The following is a 27,634-nucleotide window of genomic DNA, read 5'->3' on the forward strand; positions in this document are numbered from 1 at the left end:
TTTTCCACACAAGGAGTAAGAATCTCGGACTTGAGAAACAAGATCAAGGGCAGAGGTTCCTCCAGCACCGTTTCACTCGCAGTCACACCCTCTTGTTCCTGACCAAAGGCCGAATTTGAGGTAGCTATTCTAATGGTTGTGACTGTTTCCAGAAACAAAGTATCCAGGTACCACTCCCCCTCCCCGATGTGTCGCGGTGTTTGACGCTTGGACTTGAGGTCATCAAGACCAACCAATTACTAGACCAACCAACACTTGTTACAGATGTAGCCATGAGCAACCAAAACGGGGTCCACCAGCTCCCATACCATGCAGCTACAACACATCACCTGACCCTGCTTCTCTACATGATTTAATTACCCTTACTTTGGTGACATTTATATAACCACTACAAAAACACTACCTGCTCCTCACCTGCACTTTCTCAGCGCAACGTTTGAGCTCAAGCCTCATGTTCCCACTCTTACACTCTCCATTCCCATAATGGCCGCTCCGCTCTGTCCCTGTATCACTTTTATTTGCTCCTGCTTCTGTGCATTGCTCTCGCGCTCTCGGAGTCTTTTCGTGGACTTCAGGCTGCTTCCCTTTTAAACGCCCTGAAAAGTCCTGCTCCCGACACTCACCAGTTGCCGAGTCCTGGGTCTGCTCCACGCTGTTTCCCTTACTGTCCTGCAGACAGTCTATACCGGACCTGTATGTTGAATAGTAAGTCCCTTGTTGTCGACCAAGGGACTTGGTGGTAGAGATACACAGTTCCACCAAAATGGTGACAGTGTAAATTGAATGGCAAAGAAACGTTTAACATCCTTGGATTAATCAGTCAGCACATTGAGTCGAGGATTGGGGACATCATATAATAAGTGTACAATACTTTGGTTTCGCACATGGACTATTGTCGGCAGATCTGGTCATTGGACGTAAGGAAAGATATAAGTAACTTCGAAATGTGCAGAAAAGATTCACGAGAATATTGTTGAGACTGTCAGGCATGAATTAAACTGGACAACGAATACTTTTCTTCCAGAACATATTTGAGTGTATTATATGCATTTTGGGCCGCGGATCACGAAAATAACCTTAAAAAATTCCTATAACGTCAGTTTCTTTTAGATACAGCCTATTTTGTGACTTTCTTTCACATTTTAAGTCTACTTCAACCATAGAAACCATGAAGTTCAACATGTCATTGAAACTAATTTTCTCCATTCGCACTTGCTGATCTTGGCGCAGTTAGTGGCAAATATGGACCATTGAAAAACGATAGTAGGGCAACTGGAATCCATCAAGGCTGGCCGACTATTATTGGATATTGACACGAGACGCAGCAGATGCTGAGTACAAACGAAAATCAGGAGGAAACATTTTTAGATCAGTTGAACTAACACAATGAGTCAGGATCATTATGCGGTTCAATATGTGGAATTCAATAAAAGTTCATTTATTATTTCTCTAACTTCCTACATGATGCAGGAATTGCGAAATTACCTTTGTGTTAAGCTTGAAGTTGTCCTCAATTTCAGGAAGCAAATTTTTTGGAAAAAAAAGTCCAATATTATATGAAGGACTGGATAGGTTGGAACTTTCCTCTCTGGACTGTCGGAGGTTGAGGAGAGTCCTTACAACGGATTAAAAATAATAATGAGAGGCAGAGATGAAGTAAATTTTCATTGATGCTTCCCCTCAGCATAAGGGAAGGTCAAACTACTGTATAGTGTATGAGAGGAGAAAATGTAGTCAAGACGTGAGGAGAACTGTTTCACACAGAGTGGCTCAACGAAGCAATTATCCAGAAAGCATGGGAGAGAGTGGAACAATTGAGACATTTAAAAGACATTTAGAGAGAGACATGGAACAAGCGCAGTGAAATGGGACGTACATGATTGGTATGGACAACTTGGCCAAAGCGCCCATTCCTAATCTGTGAAACTGTGGTTCTTTTGTCTTCATTCGGAGGGGAAAACATTATTAAAAGGGAGATTTAACCAACTTGAACTTCAAGCAATCAACTATTGAAATTCACGTCCTTTCATGGATTTATTGTTGAACAGAATAGGTTTGGAGTTATTCCTCTTGTAATGGGTGCCTAATGATAATTTAACATCTCCTGGCGATTATGAGCGGCAAGATGCCTTATTACTCTCTGAAGTTTCTTGTTTCATTTGAAAATATCTGTACTCATCTGGGAGTGAAAATCTGTCTATTTTTATTAGATGTAATTTTTATTTTCTTTCAAATCCCCTTGTGATCAGCCAGATTTAACTTCGTGTCGCTATATACCATGACATGGTTGGAAATTATACATGGCTACAATTGCAGATCGCATTGGGATTTCGCCAGGTCTTAACAGAGACAATATGAATCCGAGTTATTCCCTTTAAAGTGTGACAGCGGTGACAGTTACCTGATCAATGCTTCGACTTCTGGTTCTCCTGTTGCTGGCCGCTAAGCGGGAAACGTACGGAGAAGTCTGCATGCGTCGAGCAAAAGTCAGTTTGTCCGATTTAGCCAAAGATGGAGATATCATCGTTGGGGGAATATTTACTGTGCATTTAGATCCCATTCACGACGTCCATTCATTTAACTTTATTCCGAAGAACACTGGGTGCAGAAGGTGAGTCTGCCCCTTGAAACCCTGCATTTGTTTGCAGGACAGTGCCGTAGAAATCGCAAGTATCGATGAAGATGATCTTGGAATTGGAGATTTAATAGTTGGGTGACACCTTTGTACAATCCGATCGTTCGCTTCCACTGCCACCTGCTGATTCATCATTACAACAGTGAATGTTACAATGTACATGGTTATTTTCTCCATCATACAGTGTAGCGAAGCAACATAAGTATGTTCACGGTTCAAGGTTCTTTTTAATGGTAACGGGATACATTAAAAATGTTACATTCATGATATAGAGTACTTAAAATGTTGCCTGTTAAGGTAAAGAATCACCATTAGTATTGTCCGGCTCCCCTTAATGTACAAGAGAAAGAAAAGCAAAGAGAGAAGGATTGATGTAGATTTCCTGTGCAGAGATTTAAAAGAAATAGGGTGAATGTGCTAGGCTATCCATGCATTTTCCATGAGGTACTGGACTATCTTGATCATGAACTCTGTCATCACTTAATAGGGCACCTTCCATCTTAAGCCTGTGCAGAAGGCATCTTCCACAGGCGAGTTGGAACTAGTTATCATTTGTTATCTGTGATGGTACAGGTCGTATTGATCGGATTTCCACGATGAATGATTCATTTATTTCAGCGGACATGGGATCGAATCCCATGCTCTCTGTCAGGAGTTTGTACGTTTACTCCGTGTTTGCTTGGGTTTCTTCCAGGAGCTTAGGCCTCCTCCCACCGTTCAAAACATACCGTGGTTGTAGGTCAATTGGGTGGCACCGGCTCTTAGGCCGAAAAGGCCTATTACCGTGCTGTATATCTCAATTTAAAATGTAAATTTAAATTCATCATCCGACATCAAGGCATAAGACCTTCGGTGAAATCTGAACTGGGTGATGTTCGGTGATAGATTGGGGATACCTGCCGACGTTGGCTTGTTTTTGCTGATGGAGCAGTTGCATTTTCTGCAGGTTACATCTCCGGAAAGGATTAGAGCGAGGCGATGTCTTCAAGACGATGTAGCTAGGTTGTTGTAGCCACGCTAGCGATAATTGTTTACGATCCTCTGAGAGAGAAGTCTATTTTTAGTTTCTTCCTGAGGTTCGGGATATAAAACTCATTTTACGTACTGTAACTGGCAAAGAACGAAATATCTCTGATTCTGGTGCCATTCCACCAACAAGTATCCGAGGTACTCTTGAGCTTTTTTTTAATTACACGGAAATACATGATCCTCACACTACGTTAGACAGATATGTGTTGCGTTGACCAACATACCAATAAACACGGGAATGTATGAAATAGAAGCGGGAGTCGGCGCTTGCACCCTCATTGAAAATGACAATGGCTTACTCTTCAGGTCTACTTTATTTTCCTGAGAATCCCCCGTCTTCCCTCGATTCCCTTGATTCCTCGAAAATCAATACTTCCTCTTGAATACACCCAGAAAAAAATCCACTGAATGGCCAATCCCGTATTCTCGGTTTTAGTCAGCCTGTCCATTTACTTCGCAACTGAAAATCAACACCAAGCTAATTCAAACCAAGGGTCTGCCACCCAAAATCTTATCTCCGTCTCTCTTCCAACAGATGCTACGGAACCTGCTAAATTCATTGCACACTAGATGTGCTCTATTTATTTCAACATCCACAATCTGACCTTTTAATGTTTATCCATTTTACAGGATAATTGTAAATTAATAATTGTGTCAATTCCTCACCACATTTCGCCTTTATTTGGTTGGTCGGTAACTTTCATTAGAAATTATGGAATAGTCCATTTGTTGTCCTTTATGAACAATCAAAATTTAATATAGTTTTTAGTTTAATGGAATTTTTAATTTGATAAACGTTATCATCTCTTCTTGCATTTGTCGAACAGTTTTGAGTTTGGAAAATATTTTGTTAGTGAAGTGTGAAATATCGGTTTAATTCTGAATTAAGAATCTTTGATCGTGTCCCATTTCTATTTCCGCAGTTTTGAGTTTGCAAATTTCCGATTGGCTCAGACAATGGTTTTTGCCATTGAGGAAATAAACCAGAATAAAAATCTACTCCCGGGGATCACACTCGGGTATGAGATCCGCGATGACTGTTCATCCTCAGCGATAGCCTCTCAAGCAGCTTTGGCTTTGATTAATGGAGAAGAAGAATTAATTGAATACCCGGAATGTAGAAGCTCTTCGAATGTCGCTGCCATCGTTGGGTGTGATATATCCACAAACTCCATCGTAACCGCACGGACAATCGGATCCTTTGGAATCCCGCTGGTAATATTCAAATATTTGACTGCAGATGATAAAAATCTTCCTTCTCCTCATTGGCTCAAAAATAAATTATAGAACTTGGAATTTTGCAGAGATTGTGCGCCATTTGCAAACACGTCCTGTGAAAAGTTAGCTTAGCTTCTCTTAAGTTTATTGTAGTAAGTAATGTATAAAGGCAAAAATGCGAGATGCGAATCAAACACAAGCGATACATCAGATAACGCACAAGCTGTAACCAGGTTTTCTTATATTTATAAATATTCATGGATGGGGATATTGGGTCACAAAGCGTGGAAACGGGCCTCTCTGACCAACTTTCCCAAGCCTAATAGTACATGAGTGGAAAGAAAGTTTGAAAACCATTGCTCTAAATCTGTGCTATCCAGGTATCCATCAATATTTTAAACGTAGCAAGAACAGCGTCCTCAACCATCTCCTCCGGCAACTGATTCGATACAGTCAACACTCTCTGAAGCAAAATACTCCACGGGTTGCCCTCACCTTCAACCTATGTCCTTTAGTTACCGATTCCCCCGCTCAGAGAAAAAGACTGTGCGTTCTCTTGATCTATTACTGGGATATACCACTCTAATATCAGCCCTCATCGTCGGAAGTCCAGGGCATAAAACCAAAGCCTAGTGATATTCTTCCTATAGATGAGGTCCAAGGTTCTCGCAACATCCTCGTTATTCTTCTCTGTGCCCTCTCTGGCGTCATATCTTTGGTGCAGCGTGGTGACGAACGCAATACTGCAATGCGGTATCATAAATGTCCTTTCAACTGCACCTGACTTTCCGAACGTCTGCACTCAGAACTCTGACTGGTGAAGGCCAATGTGCCAAAATCATTTTTTTTAAAATCTCTCTTTCTACCTATTAATCTACTTTCAAAGAACTATGCAGCTGTATTCCTCTGCTTTTCAGCCCTCCCCGGATTCCTACAATTCACTTTGCATGTTAGATCTCCTAAAATTAAACTAACATTTAATTTCCACCAACCACCCCTCTGCCACCTGCCCGACCGACAATAATCCTGCTGCAATTTTTGACAAACGTCTTATACTCCAGTATCATCCCAGAACCTGTTAAACAAGCTTATGTCCATTTTCACTGAAACCATTTCATGCCGAAAAACAGTAATGTGCCCAGCACCGAGCGTGTCGCACTGCAAACCACAGACCACCAGTTCTAAAACGTACCACCTTTGCCATCTCCTTTAGTGGGATATATTGACCATTCCTTTTTCCATGTCCATAGCATCGCCACCACCCAACTTTGTAACCATCCGTTACTTTGATATTTGCCTTAGGAATGCTTCCTCCATCTGTGCAGAACTCGTCGATGGTATACACTTTGCTACAAACATCAAACTGCTCAGAAATTACTTGGACCATTTTTGACATATCGCGACCCTTTCTAGATGTCCTTGTCTCCATCTCAGGAAACAAATTATGTATTGACAATTATTCCCAGCCTACTGACTTGTGCAAGCTACCTGCACGAATCTCATCCCACTATATCGTCTGTAAGAATGCCCTGCCTTTTCCAAAGTTTATCCGTCTCTGACGCATCTTCTTTCAAGACGAAGCCTTCCATTCAGGGACATCTGAAATGTCTTCCTTTTTCAGAAAAGAAGACCTTCCATTCTGGTCAGTAGAGCCATATCCCATATTTCCGTAATTATCGAGCTCTGCACTCGCGCCCTCCCCCAAACAGATAAAGAACAGTGTTCCCTTTGTGCTCGTCCTTAACTATTTCCCATCATGCAGTTAGATCTCAGCACCAGTTGCATCTACGCCTCTGCATTGTATCTGCCTCCCAAGGCTTCATTTCCTCTGTGACTCTCGTCTTCTACCCCTTTCATCGATTCCTTTGGATCCCCAATACAGGGGATGGAACACGTTCTTATATCTCCTCCTTCAGCACCATCCAGGGATGTAGAAAGCCCTTCCACGTGAGGTAGAAATTCACGTTAATCTTTTCCAACCTCAGTTCACTGCATTCGATGCTCACAATGTGGAATCATCTATATTGATGAGACCAAGCGTGGACCACGGGGCCATTTCGCAAAGCATCTATGCTCCCTCTGCAATGGGAATACTGAGTTTCAGTTTCATGCAATTTCAAATCCCATTTCCAATTCCCAGTGTAACCTGTCCATCTGCTAGAGTGAACCCCAACATAAATTCGTGGATAAACATCTCATATTCGGCCTGGGAACTCTCCGGCCCGATAGCATCAGCAATGAATTTTCCAATTTCGGATCACTCTTTCTCTTTCCCAGCTACTACTGTGGTTCACCCCTACCGTTTCTGCATTTATGTACCCTTTCCCAAACAACGACATCCAGTCCGCACAATTTCTCATGAGCTGCCCCTTCTGGTTCCATTCTCCTCCACCCACATTTCACCTACATATCTCCCTACCATTCTTTCGGTTCCAATTTGTACTTAGCTTCACCTCATTATCATGTTATCCACTTACAGGATTCCAGCAGCAGTAGCATTTTGTTTCCACATCACTTCCTTTATCCGTCTGCCACGCCGCCCTGCATAAACCATCTTCCTCCCCTGCACCCTTGACCCTTGTTGCCTCTCTTTACCCGAGTTGGGCACTTGCATATTAATGGACCATTGTCTGTCATCGTTCACTGCTCCCTGTTTCACCAATCACCGATTGTCCTCTGCCCACTGTTCTGGTTATCTTTCCGCCGCACTCTCAATTTTGATGAAGGTTCACGACCCGAAGCTCGACCATTCTTCTTCTCCCACTGACGCTGGTCGACGGCTGAGTTACTTCAGCAGATTGTTTTGTTCTCCAGATTCCAACATCTTCAGTCACACATGTACTTCTCATTTACAAATTTGCATCTTCCTCTACAGGTTAGTTACTTCTCCACTTGTTCCTGTCTGAGCGATAAGAAAGAATACCCTACATTCTTTAGAACTATAACCAGCGATAAGTACCAGTCCAGAATTTTCGCTGAACTGGTGAAAGCGTTTGGCTGGACTTGGATCGGAACTATTAGAAGTAACACAGATTATGGCAATTTTGGAATGGAAGAATTTGTGGGACACGTGGAAAAGTTTGGAGTTTGCATTGCCTACTCTGAGTCTTTTTACAGGACAGATACAGCGGAAAAAATCAGTAACATTGTCCGGGTGATTAAACAGGCGTCCACAAAAGTGGTGGTGGCCTTTGTTCATGGCGGTGATATGCGAATTTTGTTGGACGAAATTTGGCGTCAAAATGTAACCGGCATACAGTGGATTGGAAGCGAAGGGTGGGTGACAAGAAATCTTCTTCCGCCTGAAGAAGCAGCAATGTATCTCGCCGGGACAATTGGTCCTGCAAACCATAGGACAGAGATCGCCGACCTCAGAGATTTTCTTCAAAATGTGCATCCTTCCAAGTTTCCTGGCAACATTTTGATAACAGAGTTCTGGGAAAATTTATTCAGCTGTTCTTTTAGCATAGACAACATGTCAAGCCCACGAAATTCTCCAGTTCCAGTTATGAAATGCACAGGAAATGAACATATGGAAGGCACAGAAAACGCCTACCTTCCAGCGATAATGGATGGAAGTTCTTACCACGTGTATAAAGCGGTCTACGCTATCGCGCATGCCCTCCATGACCTATTTATCTGTGAAAACGGCAAAGGGCCCTTTTTAAATAATACGTGTGCACAGATTTCAAATTTTGAGCCTTGGCAGGTAAGAAAAATGTACATCCTTTCTTAGCTTAAACACTCAATGGACAATGCCTTGTCACATTATTAATCTTGTTCCATTTTGTTGTGCGTGCATTTCATCCTGGACTATGACATCTGAGCAACCAATTCACAATGTGATCGTTAGAAGATTGTTTTTCATCTCAGGCAATGAGTTCAAGTGGATAATGGATCGACCAGTAAAGAATGTTAAATGTGGCAGCTAATTTAGAGGTAAAGGAGCTGTGCATAAAGCAGAAGATTGTCGTGATATGGTACAGAGTTGGTCAGAACAGTGGCAGATGAAGTTCAATCTGGATAAATGTGAGGTAATGCATTTAGGGTGGCCGAACCAGAAGCCTAAGTACAGGGTTAATATTCGGAGACTTAACAGTGTGGAGAAGCAGAGGGAACATGCATACATCTTTTGTTTGCCATGCAGGTTGCTAGGATAGTAAAGAACGCCTATTGGATGTTGAGCTTCATTAATAAGGATAATGGGTGCAAGAATCGAGAGGTAATGTTGCAGATTCACACATCTCTGGATGAGAACATAGATTTGAGTATTGTGTTCAGTTCTGGTCACTTCATTATAGGGAGGATGTGAAAGTTGTGGAGAGGTGCACAGTGGATTTACCAGGATGTTACCTAGATTGGAAAATAAGTCTTGTGAGGCAAAATTCTTTAACAGCCATGCGGCCATTTTGAAACCATTAAGTGTTTTTTTTTATTTTTTATCCTTGGCCCATGTTCAGAGGTGTGTACATTAGACGCCACCAGTATCACTATGTTCCTTCAGGCGGTAATTACCCTTCAGAAAATTTGATTGGTTTAAGTGTACAGTGAATTTGATTGTCTGTATTTCCGTACACCAAATCCACGGCAGGGATCAAGGCTAATCTTCCTTGATTTTCTTTTCCCCAGCTGCTCCACTACCTACGCATAGTTAACTTCACAACGAAGACTGGAGAAATTGTATATTTTGATACAAATGGTGATCCAGTGCCAAGATACGAATTCGTGAATTTGAAAAAGAATTCTGAGGGTAGAGTTGACATTGAAAACATTGGCTATTATGATGGTTCAGCTCCAGCAGGGCACAAACTGGTGATGAATGTTGCGGATATCATGTGGAGCACAGCTGGAAATCAGGTATGTCTCCTTGACCGTGGTTTTACATTGGCAAATGAAAAAAGTGCATATTTGAGGGAAGAGATATGAGATTTTAGCTCTCATTGCTAATTACTGATGCTCTGGTTTGATTAAACTTCAAGTGAATACTTGATATTTGTATTTACAAATTAAGAGTTTAGAGCGAGGTGAACAACATTTTTATTAAAACGCACATTCCACTTTAAGTATTCCCCATGCCAAAAGTGCTCTGTGATTAGTAAGGGATTGCTTAAGGTGATATGAGAGTGAAAAAGAAAAGGTTTGAAAATCACTGGTTTAATCGCACCTAATTGACTCGTTATGTGCACGCTTTCATAACTCCAAATGACAAATTTTCTCAAGCAAAATATTTCAGTAACAATTGGGTCCAGGGTAATGGTTTCACTATTCCTTTAAGCAATCCCTTACGAATTAAAGAGCATTATGGCAGGGGGAATAATTAAAGTGGAATGTGGGATGTCCACATAAAAAAAAAATGAAAAGTTCAAAGTGTCTTTGCCAGGGTAGTAATGGAAAAGATTTTTTTTACTTTTGCTTGCATATCTGGAAAGGATATACTGTTACAAAATAAGAGGCTGTTCGTTTAAGACTACGTTTTGCAGAAATTTCTTAAGAATTCTCCGACCAAGAGAGTGAAGGGGATATATTTAATATGGATCCTGGTGGATTTTCAAAGATGCAGGCATTGAGCGTCATGGAAATTAGCTCAGAAATTGAGTTCAGGACTTCATACATCATAAAAGACTATATTGAATGTCAGGGTAGATAAGACTGGCCCAGTGGACAAAATCGCAGCAGGTTTCCCTGCACACTATTATACCATTGGTCTGTGATAAGGATAACCTGAGAATGTTTCTTTTGCTTTAGATCCCACGAGCAATTTGCTCAGAACCCTGTCCTCCTGGAACAAGGAAAGCGAGGCAGAAAGGGAAACCGATGTGCTGTTTTGACTGTGCAGAATGCGCCGAAGGTGAGATTAGCAACGCCTCAGGTCAGTGCAGGACAATTCTCACTCATATCTTACTATTCAGGAATGTCTTGATGAATTCCCAAGTTCAGTGCTCTTGAACGTTTTCAGATTAAACATTGGAAGTCGTTATTTTTCAGATTCCACAGATTGCATGAAGTGTCCCTCGGAATACTGGTCAAATCAACAGAAAACCCGATGTGTTCGCAAGAAGGTGGAGTTCCTTTCCTTTGGAGAAGTTCTGGGGTTTGTGTTGGTGACGCTCGCTCTAGTGGGAGTCTGCTTCACCTTGGCCACCGCTGCTATTTTCTACCGTTACCGGGAAACTCCCATGGTGAAAGCGAACAACTCCGAGCTCAGCTTCCTCCTTCTCTTCGCTCTCATGCTTTGCTTCATTTGCTCGCTCAGCTTCATTGGGGAACCCTCCGACTGGTCTTGCAGGTTGCGTCGCACTGTTTTCGGAGTTGTTTTCGTTCTCTGCATTTCCTGCATTTTGGGCAAAACCATTCTAGTTGTGGTGGCCTTTAAAGCAACTCTTCCCAACAGGAGCGTGATGAACTGGTTTGGACCCACTCAGCAACGGCTGGGCGTGTGTATCCTGACATTTCTGCAGGCTTTAGTTTGCGTTGTCTGGCTAAGTGTGTCACCTCCCCATCCCCTGAAAAACATGAGCTATTATCGAGACATCATTATTCTGGAATGCGACGTGGGGTCATTAACGGCCTTTTACTTGGTGTCGGCCTATATTGCTCTTTTGTCCATTGTGTGTTTGGTTCTCGCTTTCCTTGCCCGGAAACTTCCAGACAATTTCAACGACGCCACGTACATCACCTTCAGCATGTTGATCTTCTCCGCTGTTTGGATCACTTTTATCCCAGCCTATGTGAGCTCTCCAGGGAAGTACACGGTGGCCGTGGAAGTGTTTGCTATCTGGGCGTCAAGTTTTGGTTTGCTGGTCTGTATTTTTGCACCGAAATGTTACATTATCTTACTGAAGCCGCAGAATAACACGAAGAAACACATGATGGGCAAAGAAACTTCTTTGTAACTCTCAGTACTTGTATCTGTAGAAACGTCTGTTTGTATAATTGTTCTTCAATTAAAACAGATTTCATTCACTTCACACTGTTCAGTAAATCAAGCTAAACCTTTGCTAATTTCTATTCCTACCAGGATCATGCGAATCTCAGTATTATTTTTGAAGAGGTGTCAAGAGGATAGAGGATTAGCTTTTGAGACCATTCTGGACATTTGGAATCACTTTGACAGGTTTCGCACGGCAGGATTATATGAACATTTAAATCATGTGAGATCCATTGAGAAGTGACGAATTGGATTTATACTGGCTTTGAAGAATGGTCCAGAGGGTAATAAGAGTGTTGTTTTAGGCCATGTTACCAGTGTTGTGTCAAGGAGATATATGCTGAGTGCACTCTTGCTTTTTATCTGTATTTGGATGGCAATGTAGTTAAAATGGTTTAGTGCTTGGCGATGACACCAAAAATAGGTGATGTAGTGGGCAGTGAGGAGGTATGTCTAAATTTTCCTTAGGACCCCTATTTGTTGGACAGGCAGGCCAAGGAATAGCAAATAGAATATAGCTCTAACACGTGTGAGGTGTTGCATTCTGGTACGTTTAAGGAAGGTGGGCCAACAGGGTAAATGGCTCGTCTCTGGACGGTATTGTGGAAGAGAGATGCCGAATTTTCCAGGGGTGTGGTTCCTTGAAACCAAGGACTAGTGGACAGGGTAGTGAAGAATATATTTCCCTTCATTGGACTGTGCAGTAAGTGTAGAAGTTTGGACTCTGAAACATAGTTGAACAAGGAGATTATGAGAATACAGTTGTAGCATATTGTTACTCTCGGAAGGATATCGTAAGGGGTGGAGACAAAATTCACCATGAATTGATGTTTTCAAGTCATGTTTATTGGATTATCAGGGCATGGGATAAATGACTCATCTTCACCACGGAGTGGACGACTCCTGAACTGAATTCAGGATCTGAGGGGAAATCTTTCTCTCAGAAGGCAGGACATATCTGTTCTATATCAATGACCTGGATCAAGGAATGACTAACATTGTGGTCAAGTTTGTGGATGATATGAAAGTAGATGGAGGAGCAATAACGAAACAGGGAGGCTGTAGAAGGGCTTAGACAGATTGGGAGAAGAGGCTGAGAAGGAGTACAAGTGTACGATCATGTACTTTGGAAGAAAAAGAAATATACGGGCAAACTATTATTCAAATGGGGAGCAAACTGAAAATACCTGCATGCAAAGGGTGTGGGAGTATTCGTGCAGGATAGCAGGAAGGTAAATTTTCATATTGAGTCATTGATGAAGAAGGCAAATGCAATGTCGGCGTTCATGTCAAGAGGAATGGAATATAAGAACAGGGATGTGATTTTGTGGCTTTATAAGTCACTGGCCAGAGCTCACTTGGAGTATTGTGAGAGTTTTGAACTCCTCATTTAAGAGATTATGTGCTGAAAATCGAGGGAGATCAGAAGGGTCACAAGGTCCGGGAATGGGTTTTCATATGAGCAGCGTTTGACAGCTCTTGGCCCAGACTCTTTGGAATTTTGGAGAATGAGTGGGATGGGGTGAGATCATTGAAACATTTCGAATGGCTAAAGGCGTGGATATTGAGGATATAGAAAGGTTATTTCCCATGATGGGAGAGTTTCGGACAATTTGGCGCAACTTCAGGATTAATAGACGTCCAGTGAGAACACAAATAGGGAGGAATCAGCCAGAGGGTGGTAAATATGTAGAATGTGATGCCAAGGGACACTGGGTGTATCTAAGGCAGAGATTTATAGGTACTTGATTTTCCAGGCATAAAAAGTTATGGGGAGAAGGCTGGGCAGTGGAGCTGAGTGGGAAAATAGATTAGCTCCTGATTAAACGGCAGGCAGACCCCATTGCCTGAATATCGTATTTAAGCTCCTCTTTCTTATGGGTAATGTGCAGAATTGAGGTTGAAATTATTTTGGAAATTTTGGAAGGGATTTGGACTATATACCGATGAATGGGAGGAGATTTAACGTCATCTTCGTTTGCAGATATAGGTTCAAGCTGTACGATTCTATCATTTAATGAAGACATATTTATATAGCATTTTATTTGTGGGGTCTTATTGGTATGACATGGGCAGACGCTTCTCGTCGAATTATTAAAGAAAAGATGTGATGGCATTGAAGGGGTTTCAAGGGATTAGATTGTATCATCTACGAGTCGAGGATGTTTTCTCAGGAGCATTGGAGACAGACGCGACCTGTTATAAAATTATTAGAGCAACAGATAGAAATAACAGACAGAATATTTTTCGCAGAGTAGAACTGTCAAACCTGGATGGCATGGTTTAATCTTGCCCAATGGGATTCGGTTTCCTCCATTCTCGCTGGCGGTTTCCTCGATTACAAGGTGAATAAATCAGCTTCTCCATTCTATCTACTGAACACAGTTCTTCAGAAATGCAAACTCCAGTTAAAATCATCTGTGTCATCTCTGAAGCCGTAGATATTTTTAGGTTGTGGCGCTTTGCACTGAATCTGCGTTCTCTGTTCAGTGCCATCAAAACATAAGATTGGATATATTGGGCAGTATTTGCTCACATATACAAGACTTGATCTTATTGTATTATTTTAAAATGTTTGGGTTCAGCTTGGCTCCTCATCCTTTCATTATTCTTTCCAACCATCTGTCAGAGTTTGTTTGAACTACTGTATGGCATAATGTGCCGCCTCCCCGACAATATTAGTTCCATTATTAACTTTGGGAATGATCAGGGGCTGATTTACGAATCCTATTTTTTTCAGTATTGTGCTCACACAAGTGCGGAGGAACCGAGAGACCTGGGGATATAGGTAGATTGTTCCCTGAAGAAGGCTTTTTGGCACTTGAGCCTTAATAAATCAAAGTATTGAGCATACGAGTTGAGATGTTAGGTTGAAGTTATACAAGACATTGGTAAGGCCAATGTTTGTGCAGTTCTAGTCTTCTTGCTACAGGAAAGATAGCAATAAGATTGAAAGAGTGTATAAAAGATTTACTCTAATGTTTCCAGGTCTTCAGGAGTTGAGTTACAGGGAAAGATTAAACATAGGACTTTATTCCTTTGAACAAAGAAGAAACAGGGGAGATTTGATGGAGGTTTACAAAAATATGAGGGGTATAGACAGAGTACATGGGAGTAGGCTCTTTCCACTGAGATTAGGAGAGATAAATACGAGAAGACATGGCTTTAGGGTGAAAGTGGATAGGGGAATATTAGGGGGAACCTCTTAACTCAGAGAGTGGCGAGAGTGTGGAATTAGCTGCCTTTGTGGTGGGTGAGGACTCGATCTTGAGTTTTAAGAATAAATGGAATAGATACATGGATAGGAGAGGTCGGGAAGTTTATGGAACGAGGGCAGGTTATTGCGACTAGCTGAACAGACAAGAATGGCGACCTGATATCTGTGCTGTAGTTTCGATGTTTCTATCAAAAGACGTAGTTTCTTGTAATGGCTTCATTATAAGTTAGATTAAAAATAAATAATAAATTGTTGGAGCCAGTATTTGTTGCAGGGTGTGAATGATGGTCGGGGGCGCACACGGAGCAGAATGATTATAACCAAGATCATTCAGAGTGTGTCCAAGCTTAACCATGTTGATGCAAAGTACAGCATTCCAACCAGGTTTTATGTTCTCCGTTTCTTGGGGAAATAAAGGAGCATCATCAATGGTGAAAAGTAATGAGATATCTGGGCTGCGTGTGCTGATTGGTCCCTGTTACATTGACCCTGGTTCAATCCTCACCTCGACCTTTATCAGGATGCGCTCACTTACTTGCTAACATCCTTTCCCAATCAACTTCTTCAAATTTTCCAAAATCGACTTTGCCCCACTTATGTTCTTTAACTTGTGGAACTGTCTTACCCGTCTCTATAACTGTCTAAACCCTCCTGAATATATGATCTCTGCTTCCATTACACTATCCCACTATTAATTCAATCTCTTCCCCTATCTCATTCCCCAAGAGAAGGTCTACAATTGCTCTCTCTTTTCCACGGCAATCAATATATTGATAAAGAAGCTCTCTTGGGCACACTGAACAAGTCCCACCTCATCCAAGTATTTGTCCTGTGGTTCCCCAGTCAATATAATGGAAGTTCAAATCTCTCAGTAATACAACTTTACTCTTTTGATAGCGGTCAGCATTTTACCTGCATATCTGCTTTTCCAATTTCTGTTGACTATTTGGGGTCTATAATATAACTCGCTTTGTTGTAAATTCTACGATCGTTTCAACTGGTTAAGGATTCTGTTACCAAACAAGTCAATTCAATTTACGTCTACAGTCAAGGGCGTTGGCAGTTGGAAAACATGGAAACATCGCAACCATTGTCTTCTTCAAATTAGATGTCATAATCTTCTGATAATACATAGTTGGTCTTTCAACATTGCTCAGCGTTAATTTAGCGATTCACAACCCAATGGAACTCTGTTAGCATCTTAATGAGGACAGCAGTGGTTCAGGAAAGGAATTTAACACTTTCTTGGTGGTAATTAGTGACGAACATCACATCATGACCTTGCCAGTCACACTGACATCGTGTAAAGTTATTTTTTTCATTCAACAGTCGTTTGGGTGAAAAAAGGAATGAATAAATATGTAATTGTTGTGGGAGCAATGTTCTGCCCACCCTAAACAAACCACAAAACAGAACTGCATACACTATTGAGAAGGATACGATGGAAGTTGTCAAAAAGCCGGAATGATTATCTTGTGGAATTTGAATTTACACAGAATAGAATGACAAATTGAACAAAAACAACGTGTATAAGATCATATAGTGGTTTATGGACCATTTCATAAAGTTGCATATTCCGGGTATAGTCTTCTCTGGACACATTGCAAAGAGATAAAATTAATTATTGGCCTCACAGTGAGGACATCTGAGGAAGCAGGCATTCAGAACATGAAGAAGTGAAAAATGGGCCCATGGTCAGTATTTTCATGAAGAAAATAAGTGGGACAGGAAAATGGAACAAACAAGAAATAAAGTAACCTCAGAAACTCGAGAGAAATAAAGGTAGATAAAACAAATAAAGAAATTATTAATGAAGAAATTGCAAGGAAATATCTTGAACTTTAAAGCTCTAAAGCCCAACTACCTGGGGAAGAGTAGTGAGGAAATAGTAAATATTGTCATCCTAATGTATTGAGATTTCAAAAGGTTGTTGCAGTTGTAAATGTGAGCCTGTATTTAAGAAAGGAGAGAGAGAGGGAATTGAGGGAAATACTGACTTACTGGGCTGACATGAGCAGTGTTGAGGCCTGCTATTGGATGTTCAGGGATTTCCAGGGCCCTCTGAGTATCAACCCCTCCAAATATCAGTATTTACAAAGTGCGCAGCAGTTATTTTCACCCAACCACATAATCTTGCCTTTCAGCACATAATGCTGCCCAGGCATTGCAATTTCTGATTCCTTCAGCTCCTTGCATTATTTTGAAATCTCAGCAACTTCATCAATCCCCGCCACCCTCAGTTTCGACATCAGCAAAGATTGAAAGCTTTCCAAAATAATTTGTGTGGATTGAATTCATGTTTAGGCAATCGCTGCTGCCCGCTGTCATCCATTACTCATGGCGTGAGAACCCAAGGATGATCCAACGAAGCAAATAGCAACCGAACAATCAAATAAAAATGACCCCATGATTAACGTCTTTAATAACGAATGAAGTAAAAACAGATCCACCCTAAATTCCAAACTAACTGAATGATTGGGTATGTATACTCTAATTTTTGGACATACATAAGAAGGGAAGAGCATATCAGTTACGTCGAAAGATGTTTGTAAATGAAGTAACAATTAACATGAATTATTTCTCACCTTAATCTATTTATTGTGACATGAACAAATTTTGAAATGTTATATTTCTATACCCAAAAATTGTTGCTGAGTGCCTGTTGTGACTCAATACTTACTCACAGAAGGACCCAATAAAAGCTACAGCAACCCATCAAATATTTTTCCCTGATTAACATATTAATTTCTTTGAATAATGAATGATTGAAACTAATTGTTCGATTGGAGATGCACACTTTGAGATGATCTGTAAATTTGAAATTCAGACTGGCTGAAAAGAAGTATCAGTTTCATCCAGTTGTTGCGTACTGCACTGATCGGCAAGAGAACCGGGTCACGGAGGTGCGTGCTCACACTGGGCTACCATTACAATGTCCGGGTGGTGGTGGTGGTAGGAGGGTGGGGTGTGAAAATGATCATGGAGTCATATAACCATATACAGCACAGAACATGCCAGTTTGGCCCTCCTAGTCCATGCCGGAACAAATCCCCACCCTCCTAGCCCCACTGACCAGCACCTGGTCCATACCCCTCCAATCCTCTCCCCTCCATGTAATTATCCAGTCTTTCCTTAAATGTAAATAACATCCCTGCTTCAACCATCTCTGCCAGAAGCTTATTCCACATCCCAACCACCCTTTGTGTGAGAAATTTAGCCTCCCGTTCCCTTTATAATTTTCCCCCTTCAATCTCAAGCCATGGCCTCTGGTTTGAATATCCCCCACTCTTAATTGAAAAAGCCTATGTTGACTCTTTCTGTCCCTTTTAAAATCTTGGACACCTCCATCAAATCCCCCCTCAGTCTTCTACGCTCCAGAGAAAAAAGCCCCAGGCTGCTCAACCTTTCTCTGTAACCCAAACCCTGACATCCTGTCAACATTCTCGTGAACCTTCTCTGTACTCTCTCTATTTTGTTTATATCCTTCCTATAATTTGGTGACTGAAACTGCACACAGTATTCCAAATTTGTCCTCACCAATGCTTTGTACAATTTCATCATAACATCCCAACTCTTGAATTCAATACTCCAATTTACGAAGGCCAACATTCCAAATGCCTTCTTCACCATTCTATCTACCGCTGTACTGGTACCAACTTTGAGGGTACTATTTACCATAACTCCCAAATCCCTTTGTTGCGCTGCTCTCCTCAATTTTCTACCATTCAATGTATATGACCTATTTAGATTTGCCTTTCCAAAATGCAACACTTCACACTTATCCGTATTAAATTCCATCAGCCATTTCTCAGCCCACTCCTCTAGCTTTCCTATATCTCTTTTTAAACTACGGTAATCTTCCTCACTATCCACAAAATCACCAATCTTTGTATCATCTGCAAACTTATTTATCTAATTCACCACCCCTTCTTCCAGATCGTTAATATATATAACAAACAATAGAGGACCCACGACCGATCCCTGAGGAACTCCACTATTCACTGGCCTCCAACTGGACAAACAATTTTCTACCACTACTCTCTGACACCTCCCATCCAACCATTACTGAATCCATTTTACTACCTCCTTATTTATACCTAATACCTCCATCTTTTTTCCTAACCTCCTGTGGGGAGCTTTGTCAAAAGCTATGCTAAAGTTTAAATAGACAACATCCACAGCCTTCCCTTCATCAATCTTTTTGTAACCCCCTCGAAAAACTCTATAAGGTTAGTAAAGCATGATCTACTCCTGACAAAACCATGCTGACTACTACCTATCAATCCCTGTTCTTCCAAATATTTGTAAATGCCATCCCTCAGAACACTTTCCATCAACTTACCCACCACAGACGTCAGACGTACAGGTCTATAATTTCCAGGCTTACATTTGGACCCTTTCTTAAACATGAGCCACCCTCCAATCCTCTGGCACTACCCCCGTGACCAATGATATCTTAAATATCTGTTAAATGGGCTCACTATCTGTACACTGGTCTCCCTGATTGTCCTTGGGAATACATTGTCCGGACCCGGAGATTTGTCCACTTTTATATTTTTTAACACAACCATCACTGCCTCCTCGGTTATCCTTGTATGTTTCACGACCACCCCACTTTTTCTCTTTACTTCAACTGGTGATAAGCTCTCGGAGAGTTCCAGTGAAGTCAGTTGGTTGGTTCAACTCAAAGTTTCTGAGTGTGTGTGTGTGTGTGTGTGTGTGTGTGTGTGTGTGTGTGTGTGTGTGTGTGTGTGTGTGTGTGTGTGTGTGTGTGTGTGTGTGTGTGTGTGTGTGTGTGTGTGTGTGTGTGTGTGTGTGTGTGTGTGTGTGTGTGTGTGTGTGTGTGTGACACCGACCGCACAGTAATGATTATATATGAAGTGGTCTTTAATATATATCGTTCGTCGCCTTCATATCATCGTCGTTTTCTGTGTAGGACCCTTGTACAGTCCAGTGCTTACTGTTGAAACATTGCGAATCGAATACATTTATGTTCATGTCATGTAAAATTAAACTGTCGATACATCAAAACTGGAGGACAATATTTAATGAGCAAAGATTAAATACACCAACGTGTAACCGAAGTCTGCTGGGACTGATGAAACCGAAGGAGCTCAGGAGGTCAGGCGCATCTGGAATCGAAAAGATGACCCGACACGAAAAGTTGTCTTTTGATAGCGCTCATTGAATGCTGACTGACTGACGCGTTGAATTGCACGAGCTTCTCTTTGTTTACTGAGGATTCCGACGTTAGCAGTTTGCAGTGTTTTCCGAGAGTTACAGTGAATTACCTTTAGTCATCATGTGTTTCTTCGTGTTATTCTGCGGTTTCAGTAAAATAATGTAACATTTTGGTGCAAAAATACAGACCAGCAAACCAAAACTTGACGCCCAGATAGCAAACACTTCCACGGCCACCGTGTACTTCCCTGGAGAGCTCACATAAGCTGGAATGAACGTGATCCAAACCGCGCAGAAGATCAACATGCTGAAGGTGATGTACGTGGCGTCGTTGAAATTGTCTGGAAGTTTCCGGGCAAGGAAAGCGAGAACTAAACACACAATGGACAAAAGAGCAATATAGGCCGATACCAAGTAAAAGGCCGTTAATGACCCCACGTCACATTCCAGAATAATGATGTCTCGATAATAGCTCATGTTTTTCAGGGGATGGGGAGGTGACACACTTAGCCAGACAACGCAAACTAAAGCCTGCAGAAATGTCAGGATACACACGCCCAGCCGTTGCTGAGTGGGTCCAAACCAGTTCATCACGCTCCTGTTGGGAAGAGTTGCTTTAAAGGCCACCACAACTAGAATGGTTTTGCCCAAAATGCAGGAAATGCAGAGAACGAAAACAACTCCGAAAACAGTGCGACGCAACCTGCAAGACCAGTCGGAGGGTTCCCCAATGAAGCTGAGCGAGCAAATGAAGCAAAGCATGAGAGCGAAGAGAAGGAGGAAGCTGAGCTCGGAGTTGTTCGCTTTCACCATGGGAGTTTCCCGGTAACGGTAGAAAATAGCAGCGGTGGCCAAGGTGAAGCAGACTCCCACTAGAGCGAGCGTCACCAACACAAACCCCAGAACTTCTCCAAAGGAAAGGAACTCAACCTTCTTGCGAACACATCGGGTTTTCTGTTGATTGGGCCAGTATTCCGAGGGACACTTTATGCAATTTGTGGAATCTGGAAGAAGAAAAAAATCCAACGGTTAATATGAAAATGCTAGTGAGCACAGACCTTGGGAATTCTTGAGAAATAATGAATAGTCTGGCATTGCGTTATACAGTTTTCCAGTGCGGCACTCGGCTATTTTCCCAAACCTGTGGTGTTGCTAATCTCATCATCGCCACATTCGGCACAGTCAAAGCAACATGTTGGTTGCGCTTTCCGGCTCACTTTCCATGTTCCAGGAAGACAGGGTTCTGAGCAAATTGCTCGTGGAATCTAAAGCAAATTAAAACCAACTTACTGCATCCAAGTGATAATGCGCAGCTCCTTTCAACTTGTAGAATTATTTCCCCCCCCCCCCCTCCCCCACCCCGGAGGTTCGTTTAATGTTCCTCCAGAAACTGCAGGGGGAAAATAAGAAGACAAAATGCGCAGATCAGCTTCATATGTTTTTAGAATTCTCATCAGAGCTTTGCTTTATTGTTGCCACGTTAATCATTTCACACGGCGATGCAGCCGAATACAGTCACAGTCCACGCCAAGCATCATCATCCACTCAGGTTATCCCATAGTTTTTATCCACAAATTCCAACCAACTCACCTCCAGATGTTCATCAATTCGCCCACATACTCGAGCAAATTGTCTTTCTAAATTCCAAAAAATAAAAGAACAATCTATTGATATTACAAATCCACATATACCATTGGAGCATTGAGCAATCGGCAAAAAATTTTACCCGCTCCCACCCCCACCCACCCCTCAAGCATATCGTTCTCTTCCATTTCATCGGTGTAAACCCACGATACGGGGACATACCTTATTTCCAGTCGTGCTCCACAGGATGTTCTCGAAATTCATCACCAGTTCACTCCCTGGAGGAGCGGAACCATCATAAGAGCCAATATTCACAATGTCAACTCTACCCAACGAATTAGTTTGCAAGTTCACCAATTCGTATCTTGGCACTGGATCACCGTTATCATCAAAATGTACAATTTCCCCTGTCTTCGCTGTGAAATTGACGAAGCGTAGATAGTGGAGGAGCTAGAGAAGAAAAAAGAAGACTCGCCGTAATCGCTGCATGAGATTTGCGGTGCGGAGGTCAGATGTGCAGCCAAATAATTGAAATAATCTGCAGGATAATTGCCATCTGAAGAGGCATATGGATTTTGGAGCATATGTTGGCAGGTGATTCAGGGATTAATATATTTACCGTGGTTGACGAGATATCATCACTGAATGAGAGTACCCGGCATGAAGACTCAGGGCAAAACCTTGACCTCAACATCAACGCCGGAACCTGACTGCAAAAGTGCAGGCGTTTTATTCTGTTGGATATGCATCCTGTTAGATTATATCACACCACCACTCCCACCCCACCCAAAAAATCGAGCAATAAAGACCAATGGAGCTATTATAGAAAAGGCACGAATTTCCTTCCAGCGCTGGCATCAATTTATATTCTTCATCAATACACACCTGCCACGGCTCAAAATGTGAAATCTGTGCACATGTGTGATTCACAAAGGGCCCGTTGCCTTCTTCACAGGTTAACAGGTCGTGGAGCGCATGAGCAATAGCGTAAACCGCTTTATACACATGGTAAGAACTTCCGTCCATTATCGCTGGAAGGTAGGAGTTTTCTATTCCTTCCATCTCTTCCTTCCCTGTGCATTGCCGAAATTGAACTGGAAAATCTCCTGGGATTTCAACGTTATCGATGGTAAAATAACATTTGAATAAATTTTCCCAAAACTCTGCCACCAAATCATTTCCAGGAAAGTTGTAAGGATGGACATCATGAAGAAAATCTCTGAGTTCCGGGATCTCTGTCCTGTAGGTTATCGGACCAATTGTTCCTGCGAGATACATTGCACTTACTTCAGGCGGGAGAAGGTTTCCTGTAATCCAGCCCTCGCTTCCAATCCACTGTATGCCTGTTACATTTTGACGCCAAATTTCGTCCAATAAAATTCGCATATCACCAATATCAACAAAAGCCACCACCACTTTAGTGGACGCTTGTTTAATCACCCGGACAACTTTCCTGATTTTCTCCGCTGTATCGGTTCTGTAAAATGACTCCGAATAGGCGATACAAACCCCAAACTTTTCCACCTGTTGCACAAATCCTTGCATTCCAAAATTGCCGTAATCGTTGTGACTTCGAACGGTTCCGATCCAAGTCCAGCCGAACGCCCGCACCAGTTCAGCGAGAACTTTGGACTGGAACTCATCACTGGGTATAGTTCTAAAAAATGTAGGGTATTCTTGCTTATCGCTGAGGCAGGAGCAGGTGGAGTAGGGGCTGACCTGCGTAGAAAGGAAAAATATATATTAATATTTGACACCCACCTGCCTGCGCTGTATGTGTCTGATATCGATCGTGATTCTTTCAGAATTATTTGACAACTGAACTACTTTTAGTACTGAATATGCATATGAGAGGAAATTTTCGAAAAATTTACAAACTTTTCAAAATTATATATTAATCACAAAAAAACTGATACAGTGTTAAACTTTCTACAGTTCGTTGAATTCTTTCTGGCGGTGTAAATTACTATGAACTTTAATCATCACTTCGTTTGGTTTTTTTTTGACCGAACTAATAAGAAAGATGGTAGAGGAAAATCGGCACTTTAACACAGCAGATAAATATTTGACTTATTACCAGCGGGATTCGGAAAGATCCGATTGTCCGTGCGGTTACGATGGAGTTTGTGGATAGATCACACCCAACGATGGCAGCGACGTTGGAGGAGCCTCTACCTTCTGGGCATTCAATTAATTCTTTTTCTCCATTGATCAAAGTGAGCGTTGCTTTCAAGGCAATCGCGGAGGATGAGCATTCATCGTGGATCTTATACCCGAGTGTGATCCCGGGGAGTAGATTTTGATTCTGGTTTATTTCTTCAATGGCAAAAATCATGGTTTGCATCAACCGAAAGCCAGCATAATCAATACTACAGATAAGATAAGAAGGCGTAATAAAACAATTCAAATTAACGATTCAATCAAATATGACTTTAGACTATTTAAAAGGTTTATTCATTATTAATATAGGAGCACCCGAAAAACTCACTGATATGTACGCTGAAAAGGAGTGACTCCCCACTGTCTGTCCCTTCATGATACAACATGCGTAAAACTGCTGGAGGTGCACTGTGGAAAGTACTCAAGTACCCCGGCCGAGAATGGTTGCAAGTCTTTCACATCGCAGGCTGCATCGCCAGTCTTCACAACCTTTCCTCAAATCGGCGGTATAGAAGCCTGAAATCCAGCAGCCGTTGGTTGAAAGACAGTTTCTTTCCATTGGCTCTCAGACTCTTCAACTTTTCATTAGTACATTCATTAAAAACTGCTCCGACCAACAAAAGAGCCGTCTGCACTAATTCAAGGCAATTCTACACCTGGATTACTGTGAATAATTGTTGTCTATCTTATGTATTACTGTCTCTTTTCATTTAATTGACAATTAAAGGTTTTATTTGCAAGCGCCTAGTTCTTCGGATGCTGCAGGTACGAATGTCGGTGCAGATGTGCATTGTATGATGTGAATGATAATAAACTCAGCATGATCTTCGATGTCAGTTTTAGATTAATTTCTAAGCTCCTGAAACATACCACTTCACTTCTCTGATCTCCGATGTTTCCAACCCTGATCGCCCCTCCGGACCCACTGTCATGGTTGATATTTCCCCACCTCTATGCTCAAAGCATAAATGCGATCCAGCCTTCTGCATTGATCGGATGAAGCATCAAAATGCTATGGACTGATGTTCAGTGTTTACACATATTCCCCATAATATCCAGGTAGATACATAAACAGTATTTCCATGGATAACAAGCTAAGAGTGCACTCAGGCCACAAAGGACGCCTGCATTTTTCGTTTTCTGGTCTCTCTGTGATCACACGTCAGTTTATTGACAGACAAATGAAGGGATTTTGCTTACAAAGGAGTAATATTCCAGTGACATTTCTTGGACATGTGTACCCACATACAAAAATTTAAAATAATTGTGCGACCGACCCATTACGTTATGGTAGAAGTATTTTTGGTCATCATCCAATAACGTACGCCAACATTTTAAATATCCTTCAGACTGCATTAGGTGCCTGTGATATTATAGATAAATCTTCTTTGGCTTGGCTTCGCGGATGAAGATTTATGGAGGGGTAAACGCATAACCATGATAATTGCAGTAGACAACCGCTCATCTAACCTTCAAATTGTAATGCCTACTTTGTCTGTAAATGGCATCGTAATTTCTAAATTCAATGAGATGTAAAGACAACTGGACCAATTATCATTTCATATGACACTGTCTTTCATAAAGAATGAGATCGCATTTGCAAATACAATGACAACTTTTAAAATACGTTTTGACAGATATTTGTGTGGAGATATTTGGACCAAATGGGGGAAAACAGAAAGCGCAGGTGGACTCACCTTCTGCACCCAGTGCTTTTCGGAGTAATGGCAAATGAATGAAAGTTTTGAACCGGATCTAAATGCACAGTAAATATTCCACCAAGGATGATATCTCCATCCTTCCCTAAATCAGACAAACTGACTTTTGCACGTCACTTACAAACGATTCCGTGCGTTTCCTGCGCGGCGGTCAGTAAGAGGAGAACCAGAAACCGAGACATTGCTCTATCCAGCAGACCAGTCACTATTGGTTTAGAGTAGATGGAAGAACCTGGATTTATAATGTGCCCGTCAAGATCTGAGGATCTCCCAATGCTGTAATGTCATCATTCTCCATCGTGACATGATATGTGCGCTGTACGTCAATTGACTTTGTTACTGTTAATTCAGCCGTAGGGAATATTACAATTTTTTTTAATTACTTCGAATAGGAAGGACATTTTCACCAAGTGTTTACGTTTTCCAGTGATATAGGAAGAAACCCCAGAGAGTATGAAAGTTCCGTGCCTCTAACGATAACCACTAGATATATAAAACCGACACGCAATGCGCTCCATCAGGAATAACCGAAATAAGTTTTAAATCAAATAATATATCGTAAATATGGGCAACTAAAGCGGCATCGTCTGCAAAGAGTAGTTCATGGACAAGTTGCTCTTGTGTCTTGGTGTGAGTTTGCAGGCGCCTCAGATTGAAGAGACTGCCATCCGTGCGGTACCGGATGTAAACACGTCTTCATTGTTGAGGTCTTTCATGGCTTGGTTCAGCATCATGCTGAAGAAGATTGAAAAGAGGGTTGGTGCGAGAACGCAGCCTTGCTTCAATGGAGAAGCCTTGCTTCAATGAAGCCTTGCTTCAATGGAGAAGGGTTGGACAGCTCATTGCTGTATCTGACCCGACCTTGTTGGCTTTCGTGCAGTTGGATAACCATGTTGAGGAACTTGGGGGGAGGCGGGGCATCCGAGGCACTCTAGTATTTGCCAAAGCCCTTTCCTGCTCATGGTGTCGAAGGCTTTGGTGAGGTCAACAAAGGTGATGTAGAGTCCTTTGTTTTGTTCTCTGTACTTTTCTTGGAGCTGTCTGAGGGCAAAGACCATGTCAGTGGTTCCTCTGTTTGTGCGAAAGCCCATTCAGAGCCAGCTCTCCAGTGCATGACGTCCTGTTTTGCAGAAACTGCCAAAATGTTTGGCCTGGAAGTCAGCCTGAAGAAAACTGAGGTCCTCCATCAGCCAGCTCCCCACCATGCAGGTACATGGTTACTGTTCAGAAAGGTTCTTGTCAGTTTTCGGAGAGAGATTTTTTTGTACAATGGACACCCACCCAGCCACTTTAGTGTCTTGTCGAAGAAACTTGCCCCCTCAGGATTCTCCAAATGATAACCTCTTTCTTTCAGGTTACCACAGAATTCCTTCTTGTTTATCTTATTTCAAATGAAACATTAGACAGCCAGTCCTCTCCTCTTGCATGAATCACAAGGGTATTGACCAGGCTGAACTCATAGATTACAACCCGTCTTCCAAATGGGGCTTTCCACAAGCTTTCAGCTTGTCCTGTTCCAGTCTCAGCTGTTTTTGCTGGCTGTATCACTGTAGAAATGATATCTCTCTCTCTCTCTCTCTCTCTCTCTCTCTCTCTCTCTCTCTCTCTCTCTCTCTCTCTCTCTCCCTCTCCCTCTCCCTCTCTCTCCCTCTCTCTCTCCCTCTCCCCCTCTCTCTCGCTCTCTCTCTCTCTCACAGACACAGACACACACACACACACACACACACACACACACACACACACACACACACAGAAAGAGAGAGAGAGAGAGAGAGAGAGAGAGAGAGAGAGAACCGGGTTTACTCTCTCTGCTTGTAAAACCACATGACCCTCCTAGAACAGCAGGTTTCACTGCAGACAGAATGAGGCTCCGACAAGCTCTGTTGCCTTTTTGTAAACAACAATCCATTAGTGACTTGGGGACTCTCCAATGCTTTTGCAAAGGCTCTGAGGCCCCGACATTC

The 27,634-nt window shown here is 42.0% G+C and overlaps 2 protein-coding genes across 2 annotated transcripts; one reads left to right on the forward strand and one right to left on the reverse strand.

The window, feature by feature from the left end:
- Positions 1-4,621: 4,621 nt before the first annotated feature.
- On the forward strand, positions 4,622-11,775 carry LOC138743086 (extracellular calcium-sensing receptor-like). Its single transcript, XM_069897900.1, has 5 exons — positions 4,622-4,879; positions 7,758-8,591; positions 9,512-9,739; positions 10,628-10,751; positions 10,868-11,775. The coding sequence occupies exons 1-5, from the start codon at positions 4,622-4,624 to the stop codon at positions 11,773-11,775; spliced, it is 2,352 nt and encodes a 783-aa protein (XP_069754001.1).
- An 8,502-nt stretch (positions 11,776-20,277) lies between these two features.
- Positions 20,278-24,154, reverse strand: LOC138743624 (extracellular calcium-sensing receptor-like). Its single transcript, XM_069899149.1, is given in 5 exon segments — positions 20,278-21,212; positions 21,350-21,473; positions 22,015-22,242; positions 22,678-23,511; positions 23,870-24,154. Coding segments are annotated over 5 exon segments (2,388 nt in total). The 5' UTR covers positions 24,137-24,154.
- Between the last annotated feature and the right edge of the window lie 3,480 nt (positions 24,155-27,634).

Source organism: Narcine bancroftii, chromosome 9 (genome assembly GCF_036971445.1).
Source record: "Narcine bancroftii isolate sNarBan1 chromosome 9, sNarBan1.hap1, whole genome shotgun sequence".
NCBI lineage: Eukaryota > Metazoa > Chordata > Chondrichthyes > Torpediniformes > Narcinidae > Narcine > Narcine bancroftii.